This window comes from Coregonus clupeaformis, chromosome 6 (assembly GCF_020615455.1).
Source record: "Coregonus clupeaformis isolate EN_2021a chromosome 6, ASM2061545v1, whole genome shotgun sequence".
Classification (NCBI taxonomy): Eukaryota; Metazoa; Chordata; class Actinopteri; order Salmoniformes; family Salmonidae; genus Coregonus; species Coregonus clupeaformis.
In genome coordinates, this window is record NC_059197.1 from 3,900,724 (window position 1) to 3,925,707 (window position 24,984).

The window sequence follows — 24,984 nt, forward strand, 5'->3', positions numbered from 1 at the left end:
AGAGATGATTGTCCTTCTGGAAGGTACTCCCATCTCCACAGAGGAACTCTGGAGCTCTGTTAGAGCGACCATCGGGTTCTTGGTCACATGCCTGACCAAGGCCCTTCTCCCCTGATTGCTGAGTTTGGCCGGGCGGCCAGCTCTAGGAAGAGTCTTGGTGGTTCCAAACTTCTTCCATTTAAGAATGATGGAGGCCACTGTGTTCTTGGGGACCTTCAATGCTGCAGAAAGTTTTTTGTACCCTTCCCCAGATCTGTTCCTCGACACAATCCTGTCTCGGAGCGCTACGGACAATTCCTTTGACCTCATGGCTTGGTTTCTGCTCTGACATGCACTGTCAACTGTGGGACCTTATATAGACAGGTGTGTGCCTTTCCAAATCATGTCTAATGATTTAATTTACCACAGGTGGACTCCAATCAAGTTGTAATAATATAATAATAATATGCCATTTAGCAGACGCTTTTATCCAAAGCGACTTACAGTCACGCGTGCATACATTTTTTTGTGTATGGGTGGTCCCGGGGATCGAACCCACTACCTTGGCGTTACAAGCGCCGTGGTCTACCAGCTGAGCTACAGAGGACCATGTAGAATCTCAATGATGATCAATGGAAACAAGATGCACCTGAGCTCAATTTCGAATCTCCTAGCAAGGGTCTGAATACTTATGTAAATAAAGTATTTCAGTTTGTTATTTTTAATACGTTTGCAAACATTTCTAAAAACCTGTTTTCACATTGTCATTATGGGGTATTGTGTGTAGATTGATGAGGGGAAACAATTATTTAATCAATTTTAGAATAAGGCTGTAACGTAACAAAATGTGGAAAAAGGGAAGGGGTCTGAATACTTTCCGAATGCACTGTAGGTGTTTGTAACCCTCCTATGTTGTATTTAGGTGAGGGAGATCCTGATGGCCCTGGGCCTCCTTGAGTGTGCGAAAACCCGAACGTCACATCTTTCAGGGGGGCAGAGAAAAAGGCTGGCCATCGCCCTGGAGCTTGTCAACAACCCTCCCATCATGTTCTTTGACGAGCCCACCAGGTCAGAAGCTCCTATTGCACATCGTATAGAACACATTTGTATTTGTATTTATTTAGGATCCCCATTAGCTCTTCCTGGGGTCCAGCAAAATTAAGGCAGTTCATACAATTAAAAAAACTTTACAATACATTCACAGATTTCACAACACACGGTGTACCCTTAGGCCCCTACTCCACCACTACCACATATCTACAGTACAAAATCCATGTGTGCGTGTGTGTATAGTGCGTATGTTATCGTGTGTGTGTATGTATGTGTCTATGTTTGTGTTGTTTCACAGTCCCCGCACTTCCATAAGGTTTTTAAAATCTGTTTTTTAAAATCTATTTTTTACTACTTGCATCAGTTACTTGATGTGGAATAGAGTTCCATGTAGTCATGGCTCTATGTAGTACTGTGCGCCTTCCATAGTCTGTTCTGGACTTGGGGACTGTGAAGAGACCTCTGGTGGCACGTCTTGTGGGGTATGCATGGGTGACCGAGCTGTGTGCCAGTAGTTCAAACAGACAGCTCGTTGCATTCAACATGTCAATACCTCTCATAAATACAAGTAGTGATGAAGTCAATCTCTCCTCCACTTTGAGCCAGGAGAGATTGACATGCATATTATTAATATTAGCTCTCTGTGTACATCCAAGGGCCAGCCGTGCTACCCTGTTCTGAGCCAATTGCAATTTTCCTAAGTCCTTTTTTGTGGCACCTGACCACACGACTGAACAGTAGTCCAGGTGTGACAAAACTAGGGCCTGTAGGACCTGCCTTGTTGATAGTGCTGTTAGGAAGCTATAGCAGCGCTTTATTATGGACATACTTCTCCCCAGCTTAGCTACTGTTGTATCAATATGTTTTGACCATGACGGTGTACAATCCAGGGTTACTCCAAGCAGTTTATTCACCTCGACTTGCTCAATTTCCACATGATTTATTACAAGATTTAGTTGAGGTTTAGGGTTTAGTGAATGATTTGTCCCAAATACAATGCTTTTAGTTTTAGAAATATCTAGGACTAACTTATTCCTTGCCACCCACTCTGAAACTAACTGCAACTCTTTGTTAAGTGTTGCAGTCATTTCAGTCGCTGTAGTAGCTGACATGTATAGTGTTGAGTCATCCGCATACATAGACACTCTGGCTTTACTCAAAGCCAGTAGCATGTCATTAGTAAAGATTGAAAAAAGTAATGGGCCTAGACAGCTGCCCTGGGGAATTCCTGATTCTACCTGGATTATGTTGGAGAGGTTTCCATTAAAGAACACCCTCTGTGTTCTGTTAGACAGACAACTCTGTATCCACAATATAGCAGGGGGAGTAAAGCCATAACACATATGTTTTTCCAGCATCAGACTATGATCGATAATGTCAAAAGCCGCACTGAAGTCTAACAAAACAGCCCCCACAATCTTTTTATCATCAATTTCTCTCAGCCAATCATCAGTAATTTGTGTAAGTGCTGTGCTTGTTGAATGTCCTTTTCTATAAGCATGCTGAAAGTTTGTTGTCAATTTGTTTATTGTAAAATAGCATTGTATCTGGTCAAACACTATTTTTTCCAATAGTTTACTAAGGGTTGGTAACAGGCTAATTGGTCGGCTATTTGAGCCAGTAAAGGGGGCTTTACTATTCTTAGGTAGCGGAATGACTTTTGATTCCCTCCAAGCCTGGGGGCACACACATTCCATTCTAGTAAATTGAAAATATGGCAATGATTTGTTCATTGGCAAGATCAGTTGGTTTTGTGATGAATGAGCCATCTGATTCAATGAATGATGGAGCTGAGTTTGCCTTTTTTCCCAAAATGTCATTTAAGGCGCTCCAAAGCTTTTTACTATAATTCTTTATGTCATTTATCTTTGTTTAATAGTGTAGTTTCTTCTTCTTTTTATTCAGTTTAGTCACATGATTTCTCAATTTGCAATACATTTGCCAATCGGTTGTGCAGCCAGACTTATTTGCCATTCCTTTTGCCTCATCCCTTTCAACCATACAATTTTTCAATTCCTCATCAATCCACAGGGATTTAACAGTTTTTACAGTCATTTTGGGTGGGTGCATGCTTATTAGTAACTGGAATAAGCAATTTCATAAATGTGTAAAGTGCAGTGTCTGTTTGCCCCTCATTACACACCACGGACCAACATATATTCTTTACACCAACAACATAGGAATCACTACAAAACTTATTGTATGACCTCTTATACACAATATTAGGCCCAGCCTTTGGAACTTTGGTTTTCCTAGATATGGCTACTACATTGTGATCACTACATCCAATGGATTTGGATACTGCTTTCAAACAAATCTCTGCAGCATTAGTAAAGCTATGATCAATACATGTTGATGATTTCATTCATGTACTGTTTGTAACTACCCTGGTAGGTTGACTGATAACCTGAACCAGGTTGCAGGTACTGGTTACAGTTTGAAGCTTTCTCTTGAGTGGGCAGCCTGATGAAAGCCAGTCAATATTTAAATCACCCAGAAAGTATACCTCTATTGATATCACATACATTATCAAGCATTTCACACATGTTATTCAGATACACATGCATGTGTGTCAGTGGCATGGAAAGTCCTGATGTGACAATGCATTATAACGTGCCATGGTCTAAGCACACTGTACAGTCCATATTTAGAGTCAATGCTATTCTTTCATGAGATGTACAGGCAATACGACGTTGTTGTTGAGTGTAGGTGTTAGTTGTGTTCCTTTTTTGTGTGTTTTTTTTTTCTGTTTCGTTTGTGTCTTCCAAGGTAACCTATCCTCTTTTAGAAAAGAGGATGCAATTGAATATCGTTTCTCCTTGTTGGCTTCTGGTTAGGAACGACTGAGTCTCACCAGGGGACACAGATGAGTCCCAAAGTCCTTAATGACCAAAAAGTTTGTCCTCCTTTGGGTTTAGATTTGTACAATCTGTATGGATTTGCCCACTGCTGAAGCTCACACTGACTTGTCTCTTGGCACTGTGATAAATGAAGGGTGAAAATGACCTTACAGTAAAGTACATTTGTTGTTGTTTTTGTTGTCTGGGATTAGGCATATGATTTTACGTGATTTTTGATTGACTACCCCTTCCTCTGTCCCCCATACATAGAACATCTGTAAGGTCCTTCAGTCAAGTATTGCATTTCAAGCACAGATTCAACTGCAAAGACCAGGGAGCTTTTCAAAAGCCTCATAAAGAAGGGCAGTGATTGGTAGATGGGTAACAATAACAAATCAGACATTTGACTATATCTTTAAGCATGGTCAAGTTAATAAATATGCTGTGGATGGTGTATTAAACCACCCAGACACATAAAATATGCAGTCCTCCTTCTGAACTGAGCTGCAGGAAGGAAACTGCTTAGGGATGTAACCATGAGGCCATTGGTGATTTTAAAACAGCTACAGAGTTCAATGGCTGTGATGGGAGAAAACTGAGGATGGATCAACAACATAGTAGTGACTCCGCAATAATGACCTAAATGACAGAGTGAAAAGAAGAATACAAATATACAGAATAAAAAATATTCCAAAACATGCATATGTATGCAACAAGGCACTGAAGTAATACTGCAAAGGAATACACTTTTTGGCCTAAATGCAAAGCCTTATGTTTGGGGCAAACACAACACATCACTGAGTAACTGCCTCTTTATTTTCAAGCATGGTGGTGGCTAAAACATGGTATGGTGATGCTTGACATTGGCAAAGACTGGGGAGTTTTTCAGGATGAAAAGAAACGGGATGGAGCAAAGCACAGGCAAAATCCTAGAAGAAAACCTGCTTCAGTCTGCTTTACACCAGACACTGGGAGAGGATTTCACCTTTCAGCAGGACAATAACCTACAACGGAAAGCCAAATCTACACTGGAGTTGCTTACCAAGAAGACAGTGAATGTTCCTAAGTGGGTTCTACTAAGCTATATGGAATTGTTTTAAGAAGATCATACCAAGGATCATTTTGCTATTTGATTTTGAATTTTAAGACCCCTTGAAGTATCAAAAATATATATAAAAGAATGATTTGATTAAACAATTAATTTGGCCTTACAGCCCATACAAACTCATTGAATAACAGCTTCACTACACTACATCTGAAGTGTCTGTCCTATATCTGAGAGAGATAAGAAAGATCAGGAAAATTATAATTATTATCATTTTTTTTTTTTTTTTTTACATTTATTTAACCCCTTATTTTTGGAACTAAACAATCTCCATATGCAGTTTACTTCCATAAATGTTTTCAACTGGTACCAGGGGACCTTCAGACGAGTCTTGTGAGACTGTGAGCGTCCTAGAGCAAAACAACCAACATGTACGTGTTCGTAAGAGTCTCACCTTTCCACAGAGGGGTAGTATTAGTGTGTAGCCCAAACTGTTCGGACACTACAAACAGAAGTTGGCAGAACGGCTGTTCCGACTTCAGATGAGTCCCCTGACGCTTGTGGGAGTCGTAGAGCAAACAGAGAACACCATTGTGTTTGTGAGAGTCTCATCTTTCCATAGAGGGGTTATAATCAATGTTCCCTCTACTGAGCAAATTTTAGGTCTTGTGAGCGGAAACTTGAACATTGTGAGAATTTTGTGCAACTTCCGGCGTGCGTTTACAGTGAACACTGAGGCTGTACCCTCACAGTTTTAGACAGTAGGCAATAGGCTATTGTGGCTATTTGAGCATAATGTAGGCCTAACAACAAAACCAATGGATAACATTTTCACATGGAAATATCTTTTGATTTCTATGATATAGCCTACAGTGGCCTATATGTGGTGTTCAATGCAGGCCTACATTGCATGAGACTTTTAAAAAACGTTTTTACATTATGAAAGGCTTGACATTAATTCATGATTTTTTTACTTGGTCTGTAACACGATAGGCCAAATAGATGACTGAAAATTGCATTGTATTGTGTTGTATGATGCAAGAAACCACTTTACAAAATAAAATTGATTATTGTTACCATACAGAGAATTAGACAATGTAGGCTACCTCTCTGCCTATTGGCTTATTTGCATATTCAAGCCTGTCTCAAAATACAACACTGCCCCTTTAATTAAGACATAAGCTTTTTAACTTACTGGCTTTTCAAAGAGAGCTTGAAATGTAGCCTACACGTTTTGTGCTCTTGTAGGAAGCAGTAACTCCCCATTGCTGACGTATATTTATCTATAACTGGGCTAATAACTCACTAACTAGCAAAACATATCAACAAATGTGCACACGCGCAGCTCTGTGCTCTGATCTGAAAAGTGCATTCACACGTGGGTGATTGAAAGACCGCTCGTGGGCTAACCCTCCAATAGAATTATACTCTGTTGCGCTCTGCCTCTGCCTACAACAAAATAACAAACTCAATCTTGTAAAGTTCGATTTACAGTGCATTCAGAAAGTATTCAGACCCCTTGACTTTTTCCATATTTTGTTATGTTACAGCCTTATTCAAAAATGGATTAAATTGTTTCCCCCCCTCATCAATCTACACACAATACCTCATAATGACAAAGCAAAAACGGGGTTTTGTAAATTTTAGCAAAAAAAAAAAAAAAACTGGAATATAACATTTACATAAGTATAAAGACCCTTTACTCAGTACATTGTTGAAGCACCTTTGGCAGCTATTACAGCCTTGAGTCTTCTTGGGTATGATGCTACAAGCTTGGCACACCTGTATTTGCGGAGTTTCTCCCAATCTTCTCTGCAGATCCTCTCAAGCTCTGTCAGGTTGGATGGGGAGCGTCGCTGCACAGCTATTTTCAGGTCTCCAGAGATGTTTGATCGGGTTCAAGTCCGGGCTCTGGCTGGGCCACTCAAGGACATTCAAAGACTTGTCCTGAAGCCACTCCTGCGTTCTCTTGGCTGTGTGCTTAGGGTTGTTGTCCTGTTGGAAGGTGAACCTTGGCCCCAGTCTGAGGTCCTGAGAGCTCTGGGTCAGGTTTTCATCAAGGATCTCTCTGTACTTTGCTCCATTCGTCTTTGGGATGGTGCCAGGTTTCCTCCAGAAGTTACGCTTGGCATTCAGGCCAAAGAGTTCAATCTTGTTTTCATCAGACCAGAGAATCTTGTTTCTCATGGTCTGAGAGTCCTTTAGGTGCCTTTTGGCAAACTCCAAGCGGGCTGTCATGTGCCTTTTACTGAGGAGTGGCTTCCATCTGGCCACACTACCATAAAGACCTGACTCTGGAGCTCTGTCAGATCAACCATTGGGTTCTTGATCACCTCCATGACCAAGGCCCTTCTCCCCCGATTGCTCAGTTTGGCCGGGCAGCCAGTTCTAGGAAGAGTCTTGGTGGTTCCAAACTTCGTCCATTTAAGATTGATAGAGGCCACTGTGTTCTTGGGGACCTTCAATGCTGCAGAAATGTTTTGTACCCTTTCACAGATCTGTGCCTATACACAATCCTGTCTCGGAGTTCTAGGGACAATTCCTTCGACCTCATGGCTTGGTTTTTGCACTGTCAACTGTGGGACGTTATATAGACAGGTGGGTGCCTTTCCAAATCATGTCCAATCAATTGAATTTACCACAGGTGGACTCCAATCAAGTTGTAGAAACATCTCAAGGATGATCAATGGAAACTGGATGAACCTGAGCTCAATTCCGAGTCAAAGGGCTTGAATACTTTTGTAAATAAGGTATTTCTGTTTTTTATTTTTAGCAAAAAATTCTAACAACCTGTTTTCAATTTGTCGTTATGGGTATTGTGTGTAGATTGATCATTTTTTATTTGATCAATTTTAGAATAAGGCTGTAACGTAACAAAATGTGGAAAATGAAGGGGTCTGAATACAGTGGCTTGGCATTTTTCCTATTTTGTTGCCTTACAACCTGGAATTAAAATTGATTTTTGGGGGGTTTGTATCATTTGATTTACCCAACATGCCTACCACTTTGAAGATGCAAAATATTTTTTCTTGTGTACAACAATCTATAAGTGATACCACAGATTCTCAATTGGATTGAGGTTTGGGCTTTGACTAGGCCATTCCAAGACATTTAAATGTTTCCCCTTAAATCACATGTGTTGCTTTAGCTGTATGCTTAGGGTCATTGTCCTGCTGGAAGGTGAACCTCCGTCCCAGTCTCAAATCTCTGGAAGACTGAAACAGGTTTCCCTCAAGAATTTCCCTGTATTTACCGCCATCCATCATTCCTTCAATTCTGACCAATTTCCCAGTCCCTGCCGATTAAAAACATCCCCACAGCATGATGCTGCCACCACCATGCTTCACTGTGGGGATGGTGTTCTCGGGGTGATGAGAGGTGTTGGGTTTGCGCCAGACATAGTGTTTTCCATGATGGCCAAAAAGCTCAATTTTAGTCTCATCTGACCAGAGTACCTTCTTCCATATGTTTGGGGAGTCTCCCATATGGCTTTTGGCGAACACCAAACGTGTTTACTTATTTTTTTCTTAAAGCAATGGCTTTTTTCTGGCCACTCTTCCGTAAAGCCCTGCTCTGTGGAGTGTTCGGCTTAAAGTGGTCCTATGGACAGGTACTCCAACCTCCGCTGTGGAACTTTGCAGCTCCTTCAGGGTTATCTTTGGTCTCTTTGTTGCCTCTCTGATGAATGCCCTCCTCTTGGCAGGTTTGTTGTGGTGCCATATTCTTTCCATTTTTTAATAATTGATTTAATGGTGCTCCGTGGGATGTTCAAAGTTTCTGATATTTTTTTATAACCCAACCCTGATCTGTACGTCTCGTATAAGAACGAGTTCCGACTGGGAAAATACGTTTTGAACGGTCATCCAACTCGGAATTCCAAGTCGGGAACTCGGGCCAGTTTCTAGAGCTCTGACCTGAAGATCACTAACGTCATGATTCGACCTTGTTTTTTCCAAGTTCCCAGTTGAAAACAACATAAATCCAGAGAATGACAGATTTTGATGACAAAGTTTGATGACAAAATTTGCCCACGAAGGACCGCCGTGCCACCTTCCTGTTCAAGTGAGCACAGCACAACAAGGTGAGTCCAAAAATGTCTTGTATGCTGCTGCATAAATTATGTCATATGCCAGGGAGATATGTATACTGTAGCTAAGAAAGTAATACTAAGTGTATGTTGTGTTAGTAGCCCATGTGCCCCACCCTAATAATTTGGTCCCAGTGTTAGGCAGGTCACGTGACAAGATGGCGTATTGAACACACAGCGGTGCAAATCACCTCAAGATAAAAACTGAATATTCAATATCAGTAAGTTAGACTAAATATTAGCACTTCATATACTCGTGGGTAATAACATTCAATCTGGATAATAACACAAAACAAATCATGAGGGTAGAGAAATGTATCGACAAATATTACAACAACAAGCAACACTCAAACATGATGGCGGATAAACGAGGAGAATCAATCTCCAAGAGAAAACGCGACTCCTCGACGGATACAGATGATTTATGCTTTTCACCACTGGGACTGGTAAGTGTGGAAAGCGATCTGTTGAAGTCGATAAATGACAAACTGGGCATACTAGAATTTGTCAGTAAGGATGTAAAGGAGTTGAAGGCGAGCCTTGAAATGTGTGACGAAAGAGCTGCGATAATGTAGAAAGATTTTTAAAAAGCTAAATGGGACATTCACTTAGATAGAAACGGATGTTAATGAACTTAAAAATGAGAACATCTTTCTGAGAGAAGCCTTACTAGACATACAGACTAGATCTATGAGAGAAAATCTAGTACTTAAGGGTATCCAAGAAAAAGAAGGAGAGGTTCCCGAAAAAATAGTGAAGGACTTCTTTCTTACAGCTCTTCAAATCCCACTCGTTGCTGTTGATAAAATCCATCTCGAATGTGTACACTGTTTCGGACAAAGAAGACAGAGATATGAGCGACAATCGTTGCCAAATTTGCTTTCTTTAAGGATAAAGTAATGGTTAAAAGCCTAGGTAAAAGACTTGCTGGCACGAAAATAGGCATGAATGATCAGTTCCCGAGGGAGATTGCAGAACGGCGCAAAGTTCTGTACCCAATCTTCAAGGAAAATCGATTAAAAGTTCTCTATTCAGTTAATAAAGGAATATGTACGCATACCACGCTGCACCTTGGTCTGATCCGTCTATCAACGAGCGTGACAGAAGATCCCACCACCAACGGACCAAGCAGCGTGGCCAGGAGGAGCAGGCATGCTGGACACAGGTGGGGAAGACATTCTGGACATGGGAGGAGATATTGGCCGGTAAGGGACCCTGGGTGAAGGAAGAAGCCCAGGCAGGAAAGGATCTATGGCGACATCGTAGTTCAAGACCGCGAAGGAAGCCCGAGAAGCAGCCCCAATAAATTTTTTTGGGGGGGGCACACGAGGTGGTTGGCGAAGCAGCAGGAGGCCCTGAAAGGGCTGACTGTGGAGGAGGAGGCCGCTATGATAGAGGCCCTCCAAGACCTGCAGCTCATCATTCTGAGAGAGGAGACCACCACCTTACGTGGGCTGATAGCTGAGAGGGAGCAGGAGATCTCCCTTCAGAGGGAGGCACTGCAGGAGGCCCACAGGGAGAAGGAGTCAGTAGATGCACTGAGAGAGGAGCTAGCCAGGCAACAGGAGGAGCTGAGAGAGGAGTTAACCCACCAGCAGCAGAGAGCTCAGTCCTTAGAGCAGAGGCAGGTGGAGTCAGGTTTCAGAGTAGAGCCAACTCCCTGCATTCGCTGTAAGGAGCGTGGGACCGTTCAGGCACCCTGTTATGCTGTGATACGCACTGTGTCTCCAGTGTGCATTCACAGCCCGGTGCGCTTGGTGCCTGCGCCCCGCACTTGCCGGGCTAAAGTGAGCGTCCAGCCAGGACGGGTTGTGCCTGCTCCTCGCACCAAACCAGTGGTGCGTGTGTGTCTCCAGTCCGGTAAGGCCCGTGCCTGCTCCTCGCACCAGACCAGTGGTGTGTGTCCCCAGCCCGGTAAAGCCCGTGCCTGCTCCTCACACCAAACCAGTGGTGCGTGTTTCCAGTCCGGTAAGGCCCGTGCCTGCTCCTCGCACCAGACCAGTGGTGTGTGTCCCCAGTACGGTACGGCCCGTGCCTACTCCTCGCACCAGACCAGTGGTGCGTGTTTCCAGTCCGGTAAGGCCCGTGCCTGCTCCTCGCACCAGACCAGTGGTGCGTGTCTCCAGTCCAGTACGGCCCGTTCCTGCTCCTCGCACCAGACCAGTAGTGCGTGTCTCCAGTCCGGTACGGCCCGTGCCTGCTCCTCGCACCAGACCAGTGGTGCGTGTTTCCAGTCCGGTAAGGCCCGTGCCTACTCCTCGCACCAGACCAGTGGTGCGTGTCTCCTGTCGGCCCGTTCCAGCGTCACGCACCCGACCTCCAGCGAGGGTCCTCTGCTCCACTCCGGTGCCAGAGCAGTCCGCTCCACCGGTGCTTAGTCCAGCTCCGGTTAGCTGCTCCACTCCAGTGCTGGAGCAGTCCGCTCCACCGGTGCCAAGTCCAGCTCCGGTTATCTGCTCCACTCCTGTGCTGGAGCAGTCCGCTCCACCGGTGTCTAGTCCAGCTCCGGTTAGCTGCTCCACTCCAGTGCTGGAGCAGTCCGCTCCACCGGTGCCAAGTCCAGCTCCGGTTATCTGCTCCACTCCTGTGCTGGAGCAGTCCGCTCCACCGGTGTCTAGTCCAGCTCCGGTTATCTGCTCTTCCCCCATGCCGGAAACATCCGCTCCACCGGGGTCCGAGCCGGAGCCAGACGTCAACCCCTCTCCAGGGTCGGGGCCTCCCACACCAGGGTCCAGACAGGGCTTGGTGCATCGCGGGAGGACTGCCGAGCCAGAACCAGCCGTCAACCCCTCTCCAGGGTCGGGGCCTCCCACACCAGGGTCCAGACAGGGCTTGGTGCATCGCGGGAGGACTGCCGAGCCGGAACCAGCCGTCAACCCCTCTCCAGGGTCGGGGTCTCCCACATCAGGGTCCAGACAGGGCTTGATGCATCGCGGGAGGACTGCCGGGCCGGAACCAGACGTTAACCCCTCTCCAGGGTTGAGGGCTCCCACACCAGGGTCCAGACAGGGCTTGGTGCATCGTGGGAGGACTGCGAGGGGAAGCATCGCACCGGGGTCCAGACCGGACCGTGTGTGCAACGGGGAGGCAGGAAGGGAGAAGAGGTTAATACCGACGTCGCGCCCGAAGCCGGAGCCGCCACCGAGGCTAGATGCCCACCCGGACCCTCCCCTAATGAGTCAGGTTGTTGCGGCCAGAGTACGCACCTTTGGGGGGGGTGTACTGTCACGCCCTGACCTTGAAAGCCCTGTTTTTCTGTAGTTGGTTTGGTCAGGGTGTGAATTCTACAGTGGGGAGAACAAGTATTTGATACACTGCCGATTTTGCAGGTGTTCCTACTTACAAAGCATGTAGAGGTCTGTAATTTTTATCATAGGTACACTTCAACTGTGAGAGACGGAATCCAGAAAATCACATCATATGATTTTTAAGTAATTAATTTGCATTTTATTGCATGACATAAGTATTTGATCACCTACCAACCAGTAAGAATTCCGGCTGTCACATACCTGTTAGTTGTTCTTTAAGAAGCCCTCCTGTTCTCCACTTATTACCTGTATTAACTGCACCTGTTTGAACTCGTTACCTGTATAAAAGACACCTGTCCACACACTCAATCAAACAGACTCCAACCTCTCCACAATGGCCAAGACCAGAGAGCTGTGTAAGGACATCAGCGATAAAATTGTAGACCTGCACAAGGCTGGGATGGGCTACAGGACAATAGGCAAGCAGCTTGGTGAGAAGGCAACAACTGTTGGCGCAATTATTAGAAAATGGAAGAAGTTCAAGATGACGGTCAATCACCCTCGGTCTGGGGCTCCATGCAAGATCTCACCTCGTGGGGCATCAATAATCATGAGGAAGGTGAGGGATCAGCCCAGAACTACACGGCAGGACCTGGTCAATGACCTGAAGAGAGCTGGTACCACAGTCTCAAAGAAAACCATTAGTAACACACTACGCCGTCATGGATTAAAATCCTGCAGTGCACGCAAGGTCCCCCTGCTCAAGCCAGCGCATGTCCAGGCCCGTCTGAAGTTTGCCAATGACCATCTGGATGATCCAGAGGAGGAATGGGAGAAGGTCATGTGGTCTGATGAGACAAAAATAGAGCTTTTTGGCCTAAACTCCACTCGCCGTGTTTGGAGGAAGAAGAAGGATGAGTACAACCCCAAGAACACCATCCCAACCATGAAGCATGGAGGTGGAAACATCATTCTTTGGGGATGCTTTTCTGCAAAGGGGACAGGACGACTGCACCGTATTGAGGGGAGGATGGATGGGGCCATGTATCGCGAGATCTTGGCCAACAACCTCCTTCCCTCAGAAAGAGCATTGAAGATGGGTCGTGGCTGGGTCTTCCAGCATGACAACGACCCGAAACACACAGCCAGGGCAACTAAGGAGTGGCTCCGTAAGAAGCATCTCAAGGTCCTGGAGTGGCCTAGCCAGTCTCCAGACCTGAACCCAATAGAAAATCTTTGGAGGGAGCTGAAAGTCCGTATTGCCCAGCGACAGCCCCGAAACCTGAAGGATCTGGAGAAGGTCTGTATGGAGGAGTGGGCCAAAATCCCTGCTGCAGTGTGTGCAAACCTGGTCAAGACCTACAGGAAACGTATGATCTCTGTAATTGCAAACAAAGGTTTCTGTACCAAATATTAAGTTCTGCTTTTCTGATGTATCAAATACTTATGTCATGCAATAAAATGCAAATTAATTACTTAAAAATCATACAATGTGATTTCAAATACTTGTTCTCCCCACTGTAGATGTTCTATTTCTATGTTGGCTGGGTGTGGTTCCCAATCAGAGGCAGCTGTCTATCATTGTCTCTGATTGGGGATCATACTTAGGCAGCCATTTTGCCTACCTTAGTGGTGGGATCTTGTTTCTGTTTTGGCTTGTGTAGCCTGTTGAACTTCACGTTCGTTTGTATTTTGTTGTTTTGATCTGTATTCAGTTAATAAAGGAATATGTACGCATACCACGCTGCACCTTGGTCTGATCCGTCTATCAACGAGCGTGACAAAATGTCTGCTCTACACAAAATTACAACCAAATAATTGCAGCATTACCGCGAAAATGGAAGAGGAAAGTGGAAGGGGGAAAAAGTAAGGAACTTGTCTGTCGGCATTGCATTAAAGACCATAATTGGTTTAAAGAAAATTGTGATAAATAAAAAATTATTCCAGTTTCATTTAAGGACCAAAGGATTGACAGCCGTCAAATAGATTGCAAAATAGTTGGGAAGAGATTTTTTTACGTACCGATTCCATGGCAAATGGTTTATGAACTGATACGCAAAACGACGCCGGATTCAAAACTTTGAATTTTTCAATTTAAATTATTATACCAAATTCTTGCTACCAATAGAATGTTATTTATATGGGGGATACAATCTTCCCAGCTCTGCAGATATTTCTGCAAAGAGACAGAATCATTAGATCATTTCTTTTGGTACTGTCCATTTGTAGCTTGTCTTTGGTCACAGGTCCAAGAAGAGCTGAAGGATTGCAATATTTACCTGGAGCTAACCCTGCAGATAGCACAACCGGGTGATCTGAAAAGTCATAGTCAATCGATCAATAATATAATACTTTTAGCAAAAATGTTTATTTTCAATGTACAATCTGTAGAAACAATGAGAATAGAAGGGTTCAGAACTTTTGTGAAACATCACAGTACAGTTGAAAAATATATGGCAAATAGAAATCCAATATGGATAGTGTTAAGAGATAGATGGGAGGGGTTGAATGGAGCTGAAGGTTGGGACTAATAACTAATAACAACAAAATAACTAATGTAAAACATACTGTGTCCATAATAAGTATATAGGTTATAGGTTGAGAGCTTTTGTGAAAGAGCACAGTTTGAAAGATATGGCATATAGAAGCAAACCCGGTGGACATCATGAAAATGTTCAGAGAGGTTGAGTAAAACAAACAAAATATAATTATTGTAAAATTGACTCTGTCCATAAAATTTATATAGTATGTATAAGCTGGAAGTAGAGGCCTAAGCGTTGTTGTTCACTAGTTTACTCCAATTAGGGGAGGGGAGGTGGTGTTGGAAAGTAATAAAGGAAAATATATTTAAAAAAGGATATGTGTGTGTATATGTATTTGTATGTATGTAGGTAAATGTGTATATTTACATATATATCTGTGGGAAAAAAACATGGGGGATTGGAAGTGATGCAGACAATTATACATTGATGGAAGTTATAATCTATCTGCAATATTAAAGCTGATCTACCTCCTAAAAAAATTAATAATAAAAAAATATTTTTTTTTTGGGGGGGGGGGGGTAAAAAAGAGCTTTCATTGTCTGCTTATATGCCCCCTTTATTTATCCTATCAAATCAAATCAAACTTTAATTGTCACATGCGCCAAATACAACAGGTGTAGACCTTACCGTGACATGCTTACTTACAAGCCTTTAACCAACAATGCAGTTCAAGAAAGAGTTGACCAAATTAACTAAAGTAAAAAATAATAAAAAGTTACACAATAACAATAACGAGGCTATATACAGGGGGTACCGGTACCGAGTCAATGTGCGGGGGTACAGGTTAGTCGAGGTAATTTGTACATGTAGATAGGGGTAAAGTGACTATATATATACAGTTGAAGTCGGAAGTTTACATACACTTAGGTTGGAGTCATTAAAACTAGTTTTGTAGCCACTCCACACATTTATTTTTAACAAACTAGTTTTGTCAAGTCGGTTAGGACATCTACTTTGTGCATGACACAAGTAATTTTTCCAACAATTGTTTACAGACAATGACCATCGTTATGTTTGGAAGAAAAAGGGGGTGTCTTGCAAGCCGAAGAACACCATCCCAACCGTGAAGCACGGGGTGGCAGCATCATGCTGTGGGGGTGCTTTGCTGCAGGAGGGACTGGTGCACTTCACAAAATAGATGGCATCATGAGGAAGGAAAATTATGTGGATATATTGAAGCAACATCTCAAGACATCAGTCAGGAAGTTAAAGCTTGGTCGCAAATGGGTCTTCCAAATGGACAATGACCCCAAGCATTCTTCCAAAGTTGTGGCAAAATGGCTTAAGGACAACAAAGCCAAGGTATTGGAGTGGCCACCACAAAGCCCTTACCTCAATCCTATAGAACATTTGTGGGCAGAACTGAACAAGCGTGTGTGAGCAAGGAGGCCTACAAACCTGACTCAATTACACCAGCTCTGTCAGGAGGAAAGGTCCAAAATTCACCCAACTTATTGTGGGAAGCTTGTGGAAGGCTACCCGAAACATTTGACCCAAGTTAAACAATTTAAAGGCAATGCTACCAAATACTAATTGAGTGTATGTAAACTTCTGACCCACTGGGAATGTGATGAATGAAATAAAAGCTGAAATAAATCATTCTCTCTACTATTATTCTGACATTTCACATTCTTAAATTAAAGTGGTGATCCTAACTGTCCTAAAACAGGGAATTTTTACTAGGATTAAATGTCAGGAATTGTGAAAAACTGAGTTTAAATGTATTTGGCTATGTAAACATCCGACTTCAACTTTAGATAATAGACAGTGGGTAGCAGCAGTGTAAAAACTGGTGGCCTTTGATTAATTGTTCAGCAGTCTTATGGCTTGTTCAGCAGTCTTATGGCTTGGGGGTAGAAGCTATGGTTCTGACTTGGTGTACAGGGAGAATACTGTAAGAACGGCCCATGTTCTGAAATCTGTCACTGTGCATCTCAAAAGTGCTGAACAAATAGTTATATTGACTACGTCTGTCCTACCTCGCTCATTAATGTCTTAATCAAAATTACGGATTGCCTCTTATCCGCTCGTCGTCCCCTTATGCCATAGTTTGAACATGTCAATTGTCAGTAGAAACCAAATTTGTTTAAGCAAGTCAGCCCTATCAGCTATGTTTTTTTTAAAGGCAGTAAATGAGGCTGAATGAACTGTTTCGCTGCCAGACAAGGCTCTGCTGATAGCCAGTTGTAACAAAACATTTTTTTTTGCCCCATCAAGATTGACATGGTAAAATCGTCTCATGGTCTGAGAAACACTGCTCTGTTACCTTTCACCGCAGATACAGAAGTGTGACATTGGCAGATGCGGTGGATTGAGACGCATCCAATGGAAAAATAGCGAACTTTAGCTTAAACTGACAGATTTTTATAGGGATCTTTTTATTATGCTAATTAGGTTTCGGTGGGGCGCAGGCATTGACATTAGGGGGTTAAATCCATTTGATTCCCACTTTGTAACACAATACAATTTAAAGAAATCCAAGGTGGTTGTAGACTTTCTATAGGCACTGTAAATATTCCAAGCATCTGAAACGGTATCTTCAAAAGTCAATCTGACAACATATGGGACTGAGATAGGGCAGATGGAAAGTCCCTGACAAATAAAATCAATAAACAGTAGAGGACTGTAGAGCTACCACATTTGGTAACCTTACCATAAACGTTCTGAAGTGCTCTTGTTGTTTAAGACTCAATGTCATTTTTAGGGTCCATTGTACGCTGCTATTGAGATAGGGATGTGTCTGAAACAGGGTTGGGGTCAATTTGAATTCATGAAGTAAACTGAAATTCTAATTCAATATTTGGGAAAATATTTTATTTTATTTTCAATGACTTCTCAATAAATCAAAAAGGAGAAACGGTTTATTTAAGTGTTCAAATTTCTTCCTGAATTGACTGACTTCAAATTCGAATTGACCCTGGTCTGAAACTGGAATGATGTCATAGTTTTTGAGAGCAGCAGCGTGCAGTCTCTTAAGGGGATTTACTCCTGATGCCCAATCCTCTGATGCCTTCTAAGACTGACACTTCATCTGCCTCTTTAGCCTCTCTCTCAGCCACCTCCAACTGCTTAACTGAACTGTGATACACACTCCCAATCCAAAGAATCTTCTCACCTGCTCAAAATTACTGACATGATTCATATCAGTGTCCAGTGATAGGACCATTAGATCACATACAAGAACATGTGTGAAGGTGTGCAGAAAACATCATGTTAACTTAAGTAGCTAACGTTAGTCATTGTGAAAAGCCCCCTTCGTTCCCACTCTGAGCACTTGTTGATTGCAGGCTTGAAACAGATGTAGAGAAGAAGATGAGGGGTAACCAAATACTGGCCATGGAAAGGACTGTACCGAATTCGTACCAACTCATTGTTTGTTGCTTTGTCATAAACATGTGCCAAATAGTGCAAGTTCATGGAATGTTCACTTCACTTGTTTGCTTCTCCTCCGAATTGATGATCTAAGATGTTACTTTACGTGTGCAAAAGCCAATCTATTCTTTGCTTTGACATTGTCCCCTATACGCTAACCCTCGCCTCTATACTCTGTTTTGCAGTGGCCTGGACAGTTCCTCCTGCTTCCAGGTGTTGTCTCTGCTGAAGGCCCTGGCGCATGGTGGCCGCACCGTCATCTGCACCATCCACCAGCCCAGCGCCAAGCTCTTTGAGCTCTTCAACAAGGTCAGCCTCCAACCGGGCCTACTGCTAGCCTGAGTCCCAGATCTGTTTGTGTTGTCTTACCAACTCCTACGTCATTGGCGTGACAACATAAACAGATCTGGGATTCAGGCTAGCCATCCTGCATGGGAATCTATGAAAGGCACAATGATACCACAGGATCACAGTTGGAAATGAGAAACTGTATGTAGCTAGCTAGACATGTGGCGCAATACTAAATGAATGGTCTGCTAAACGAATGTACTGTATTCTGATTGCTTCGTGCCCCTGTGTTTCCCTCCCTAGCTGTATGTCCTTAGCCAGGGTCAGTGTATCTACAGAGGGAAAGTGCCTAACCTGGTCCCCTACCTTAGAGAGCTGGGGCTCAACTGCCCAACGTATCACAACCCTGCAGACTTTGGTGAGAAACTCTTACCAGTTTAATGAGAAACAAGTCAAATGTGTTGTCATCATTGTTATAATCACCTTATTTACACATGTATATCAGTGTATTCAGGAATCTGTCTTATTTTCTTAGAATAACTGTCCCTGAAAGTTATTTTAATATACGTTGGTATAAAGCGTTCTAGAAACTATTCTATCTATTAGTTCAACCGAAAATGAATTATCTCAGAATAACTTTAAAGATGGTTCCTCATGCAGTATTCACTGGGGTTTCTGTGACATGCGTACCTCTCTCTCCATTTTATCCCAGTGATGGAGGTGGCGTCTGGGGAGTACGGAGATCAGACGGCTCATCTGGTGAAGGCCGTGCAGGAGGGGAAATGTGAGCAGGTCTACAAGACAGACATGAACGATGGACCCCTCAACCCTTTCCTGTGGCACAAATCTTCTGAGGAGGTAAAAGGGGGATTAGTGTATTACTACAGCTCTCAATGGGTTGAAATGAAGAATCTCATTGAAGTGACATTTTCAGAGTCAAAGCATTTCATTGAAATGTTTCAGGAAAGAGCGGTTGAGAGGCATTAGCACTTCAGGTTGTTCAGTCACGGTTTTTTCTTTCTCTCTCTCTCTCTCTCTCTCTCTCTCGCTCTCTCGCTCTCTCGCTCTCTCGCTCTCTCTCTCTCTCTCAAAATCCTCTCAGGACTCCTCTTCCGGTGAGGGCTGCCACAGTTTCTCTGCCAGTTGTCTGACTCAGTTCTGCATCCTGTTCAAAAGGACGTTTCAATGCATCATTAGAGATACGGTAAGACATACTGTCACCTACTGGTTTGTTTTTGTACTGCAACAGCTTCCAGCCCCCTTTAAAATAACAAAATGTTGCATAATGAACCCCAAACACTTTAATAAAATTCAAAAGCATATGAAAAGAATAACAGAGGAAAAAACGAAATTCAACAAATTGTGATGAGAACGTCATAACACAAACAAAAAATACATCTATTCATACCATACTCTCACAACCACTACATTTTCCCTTCTCATCTCCTCTTCTCCACCCTCCTCCTTCCTCTTCCTCTCAATCAGATTCAATCAAATGTATTTTATCTAGCCCTTTTTACATCAGCAGTTGTCACAAAGGACTTTGCAGATACCCAGCATAAAACCCCAAAGAGCAAGCAATGCAGATGCAGAAACACAATGGATAGGAAAATATATAAACAAAATGTTTTTTCTCCTCCTGTTCTGGCCCTACAGGTGCTGACTCACCTAAGAATCACCTCTCACATTGGGATTGGGATTCTGATTGGCCTGCTCTACCTGGGCATCGGCAACGACGCCAAGAAAGTGCTCAGCAACTCCGGCTTCCTCTTCTTCTCCATGCTCTTCCTCATGTTTGCTGCTCTCATGCCTACTGTTCTGACGTGTGAGTATTCTCAGCTCTTCTTACTGACAGACATCTGCATGCATTGATTTAGTGCATGAATTCACAACAGTCGTAAGCTATTGCATACAGTATGTTAGGAGTAGACTGTGCTGAGATTTATCATGCCGTTGTTTTCTGATTACCTAAATGAGATTACTATGACCCTGTTTTCTCCATCTCTCTAATGCAGTCCCTTTGGAGATGGGAGTGTTCCTAAGAGAGCACTTGAACTACTGGTACAGCCTGAAGGCTTACTATCTGGCCAAGACTATGGCGGACCTCCCCTTCCAGGTAATTGCAATGTCACATAGAACTCTGGAGGGTCATTTTTAGTAGTGTGTTGTGTCCCAGAAAATCTGTAAATTGGTATTTCATCAAAATGCAAAAAAATTATAAAAACATGTCGATTCTATCATTCACTGAAAAGAGCAACGGTATTGTAACTGAAGAAACCTGTTATGGGGCTTTAGCATCAAGGTCAAAAAGCCATTCTGTTTGTCAGATTTAGACAAATCCCACAATAACATTACATAAGGAGGCTTTACGCTTCACCAGACATCCCCCTGTGCTCTAAATTAAAACTGACAGAAAGGTCTACTACATGTTTTCAATTATTGTATTGAATTACTCACATCTAATTAGGCTTTTTTCAACAATTCAAAATGATTATTTCAAAGCGCATACAGCTCGACTTTGATTTTCCACATGAATAAAAGTGTTTTAGTTTGATGTTTCAATGATACTCAATGTGTTTTCCATGGTGAGGCACTGTTGGCTGAACATGAGGAATATGAGGTGGCCGTATCACAATCCTTGATAACAACAGCTTCTCCTGCTGTTGTGCCCTTCAGCAAGGGACTTACCCCCCTACACGACCCTTGGGGTGCTGCCTTCCAATCTGTCAATGTGTGGTTGGGCGTGTGTGCAACTGTGCGTGCGTGTGTTGGGGGTCGAGAGAAAAAAGCTGACAGGACAATTTCTGTGTCCACAAATTAACAATCAAGTATTTTTCTTATTTTGCTTCACAGATAGTGTTCCCAGTCGCCTACTGCAGCATCGTCTATTGGATGACGTCCCAGCCGCCTGACGCTGTGCGTTTCATCCTTTTCTTGGCCCTGGGAGTCCTCACCTCTCTTGTGGCCCAGTCTCTGGGCCTGCTGATAGGAGCGGCTTCCACCTCGCTACAGGTACGTCCTCCATTCTCTCAATACTAACACACGATAACAACTGCTACGCCTGTTGTTTGCAGCTTGAGATTTGTAAATGAAACTCTATTGTGACCATTCAGGCTGAGGATTGATATTATTAGCACATTCTGGCTGTGTATTGATATTATTTGCTCATAAAAAATATAGTTTGTCCTTGGGGCTGGTCTAAGCGTGGGGCTGGTCTAAGCGTGGGGCTGGTCTAAGCGTGGGGCTGGTCTAAGCGTAGTGCCGCCCCCGTACCACATACTGTATGCCCCTGGAGGCAGTGTTTCGATCCCCTGTTCCACCACTCACTCTCTCTGCTGTATCCCTCTCACCTGTCCCCCCATCTACATTTCTGATTTGTATCTGTAAATACAACTTTTTAAAATTAATTAAACAAATATTTATATATTTTAAACTATATTTCCTGGCACAATCACACCAACCACATTGTATTTACACAGTACCAACCTATAGTATATGCATATAATTATATGTTTCTCAGAGTGGTACCCAATTTTATTCTAAGCAGATGATTAAATGCAGTATGTACATGTAACATGGTTAAGTGAGTCATGTCCTACCTCTGATTTTGCGCTTGTCCATATCTCAGGTTGCCACGTTTGTAGGTCCGGTGACTGCCATACCCGTACTGCTTTTCTCTGGCTTCTTTGTCAGTTTTGACACAATTCCGTGGTATCTTCAGTGGATGTCATACATTTCATATGTCAGGTAACTCGTTTTTCAGATACTTTTCAGACTTACAAGGGCCCTGACTTTTAACTGACCGTGTGACCTGCCCCTAATACTGAGAAAGTACCATGTGTTTGGCACTTGAACAGTAGGGGAAAGTGGGGTATGTTGAGCCAAAGGGTTAATTGAGCCACCCCTTGTTTCTAGGAAACCATACACAAAATTAATAATGTGACCAAATATTTAGGAAGAGGTCATCATTTCATGGAGTCTGTGAAAGAAGAAACCATATGGAATAAGTGGTAAGCAAGTTAGGTCCAAAATAACGATTTTCACATAGTCAAATGAATTTATTGTTTGTATCTAAACCAAATTAGATAGTTTTAAGATGGTTTTATACATCAGCTGGGGTCTCTATAAGCTACAATATGAGGTCCTAAACCTAGTATGAAAGTGCATCCTTGTAACTGTGTGGGCTAATATAGTCCAAATGTTTGCCTTGGGGTAGGTTGAGCCAATAGCCATGGGGTACATTGAGCCAATGGCCACCATACCCCATACAAATCATTATATTTAAAAAATCAGTTTTATGCATAATATGCATAGTATTTTTGCAATGTGTCATGCATATGAATTCAAGATTTTTATTGTTACAGAGCAGACATCATCATGCCCGTGTATACAAATGTAAAATAAGCAGGGGTCTAGTCCCCGTTGAGGTTCTTGAGAGAGCAGCCAAGGAAGTGAGAGAAGTGAAGAAGTCCATTTGAGCAGCAGCAAGGGATGAAAAAATAGACTGAATGACACTGAAGAGGTACATTGACAGAAAAGAAAATGAACATGCATCTGTGCGAAAGAGAGGCTATGATAGAGGAGCAGAGGCACAGAAGGTATTTTCTGATTGCATGGAGTCTGAGCTTGCTAAACGTATCAAGAATCTCATGGACCAGTTTCATGGGCTTAGTAGCCTCAAATGCAGAGAACTTGCCTGCGAATTGGCACATCGACACAACATCCCTGTCTCAGACAACTGGTTAAGAAATGGAAGGGTATAGAATGGAACAGAGAGATCTATATCTGAATGTAGGCATACATTTAAGATATACAATAAACCACACCCCCATTCCATGAATTCAACTTTGACCTACCAGCACCCACTGTCACAGGACACCATCACCCACTTACCACAAGGTGGCTCAACTTACCCTGACCCTATGTTCAACATACCCCGTACCCGGGGTGAGTTGTGCCAAGAGACCACATTTTTCTGGACAAACAATGTTTTCAAAACTGTTATGTTTACATGAATTCTGATTATTTACAGGGACACACAACATCCTGAAATATATGTAGATATCTTTCTTAGAAAGAATTATATATTTCCATTGATGTAGGGATGCTGAATGTAATAAATGGCTCAACTTACCCCACTCTCCCCTACCGTTCATCCTCTTTAGCAGCACCATAAAGCAGTTCTTATTATTTTGTAGGTATGGCTTTGAAGGTGTCATCCTCTCCATCTATGGGCTGGACCGGGAGGACCTCCACTGCGACATGGATGAAACATGCCACTTCCAGAAGTCGGAGGCCATCTTGAAAGAGCTTGACGTGGAAGATGCCAAACTTTACCTTGACTTCATAGTGCTCGGCATGTTCTTTGTGACCCTCCGCCTCCTTGCGTACTTTGTGCTGCGCTATAAGATCAGTGCAGAGAGGTAGACTGGGGAGTGGGGGTAGGAGGAAGAAGGCCCAGATCGATTGCAAGCTGGAATACCGCTTCTAGAAACCTCCAGGCAGTGGCCCAGAAATACACCATGCACACCAAACTTTTGGCAAAAGACTACAGAATATAGACGCCTGTTGTGTGAAACTGTGCATGCAGTATGAATCTACTTTGTTTAGACGGACAAATATGGCAGAGAGGAGCTCAGTGCCTAAGGCCATAGATGATTCCCAATATTACAAGAACATTCTTGTTTAAAAACCAAAACCATTGGCGTATTGAAGGCAAGGCTCCTGTCACAGTAGGAATCTAGATGTAATCGCAGTATTTCTTTGTGCAAGAGAACCAACTGTAAGTAATGTAAGAGTTTGTTGTTGATAGGCTCTTGTCTAGTCTGTAGTTTCCAGACTGGTTTGTATGACCACTGTGTGAAACCAATTAAATGAAATAGCTTGGTGGAAGGACAATGGGAAGGCAGGGCCACACTTAAACAGGAGCTGGTTTCCTCCAATGTGTGTTTATTATATAGGACTGCCAGATCAAATGGGGCTCTAATCCAGGACCCTTGGTAAATAAAGGGAAGGGTACAATATTGCTTGTTGCTAATATGGGATAAAGCAATCACGTACATTCCAAGCATGTGAGAGACTGTACAGTACCGATATATACTGTAGTTTATCTGGGGTGAGTTTCCCCGAAAGCGGATGTGGCATGTGGCGCTCGACAACCCAGCCTCTCAGGCGCAAGAGAGTAACATCTGTGCTTGAACAAACAAATTAATCAAATGAAGCACGTTCTACGAGTGGCATGGGGTTTTTGAGAGAAATAAAGTACCACGTTAGCACCCTTTGTAAGAGACCTCTGGTTGTGATTATAGGGCTTCAATAGTTGCAGGAAGATATATGGGTGATATTAATTCTGATGTGACTGTGGCTGGCTTAGTATTACAGGCCAGAATCCTAACCTGAGATCTGAGCACGTAACGAGAACACCAAGTTAAGCATTACATTATCTCAAGCATTACCAACACAGCTTAGTTTGCATGGCATGGAGGATAGATACAATACTCTTTTAATCACTCACTGTCAGTCATGTAAAAGA

At 43.1% G+C, this 24,984-nt stretch overlaps 1 protein-coding gene across 1 annotated transcript in view; it reads left to right on the forward strand.

Moving 5' to 3' along the window:
• The window catches only part of LOC121567318 (ATP-binding cassette sub-family G member 1-like), a 60,096-nt gene extending 35,717 nt beyond the window's left edge, over window positions 1–24,379 (forward strand). Inside the window, exons 6-15 of the mRNA XM_041877267.1 lie at window positions 902–1,047; window positions 18,350–18,473; window positions 18,756–18,870; window positions 19,165–19,310; window positions 19,555–19,656; window positions 20,109–20,277; window positions 20,468–20,568; window positions 21,306–21,464; window positions 22,081–22,199; window positions 23,651–24,379. Coding sequence (XP_041733201.1) covers window positions 902–1,047; window positions 18,350–18,473; window positions 18,756–18,870; window positions 19,165–19,310; window positions 19,555–19,656; window positions 20,109–20,277; window positions 20,468–20,568; window positions 21,306–21,464; window positions 22,081–22,199; window positions 23,651–23,879 — 1,410 coding nt within the window. The 3' untranslated portion in view covers window positions 23,880–24,379. The remainder of the gene's footprint in view (window positions 1–901; window positions 1,048–18,349; window positions 18,474–18,755; window positions 18,871–19,164; window positions 19,311–19,554; window positions 19,657–20,108; window positions 20,278–20,467; window positions 20,569–21,305; window positions 21,465–22,080; window positions 22,200–23,650) is intronic.
• Window positions 24,380–24,984: the final 605 nt, after the last annotated feature.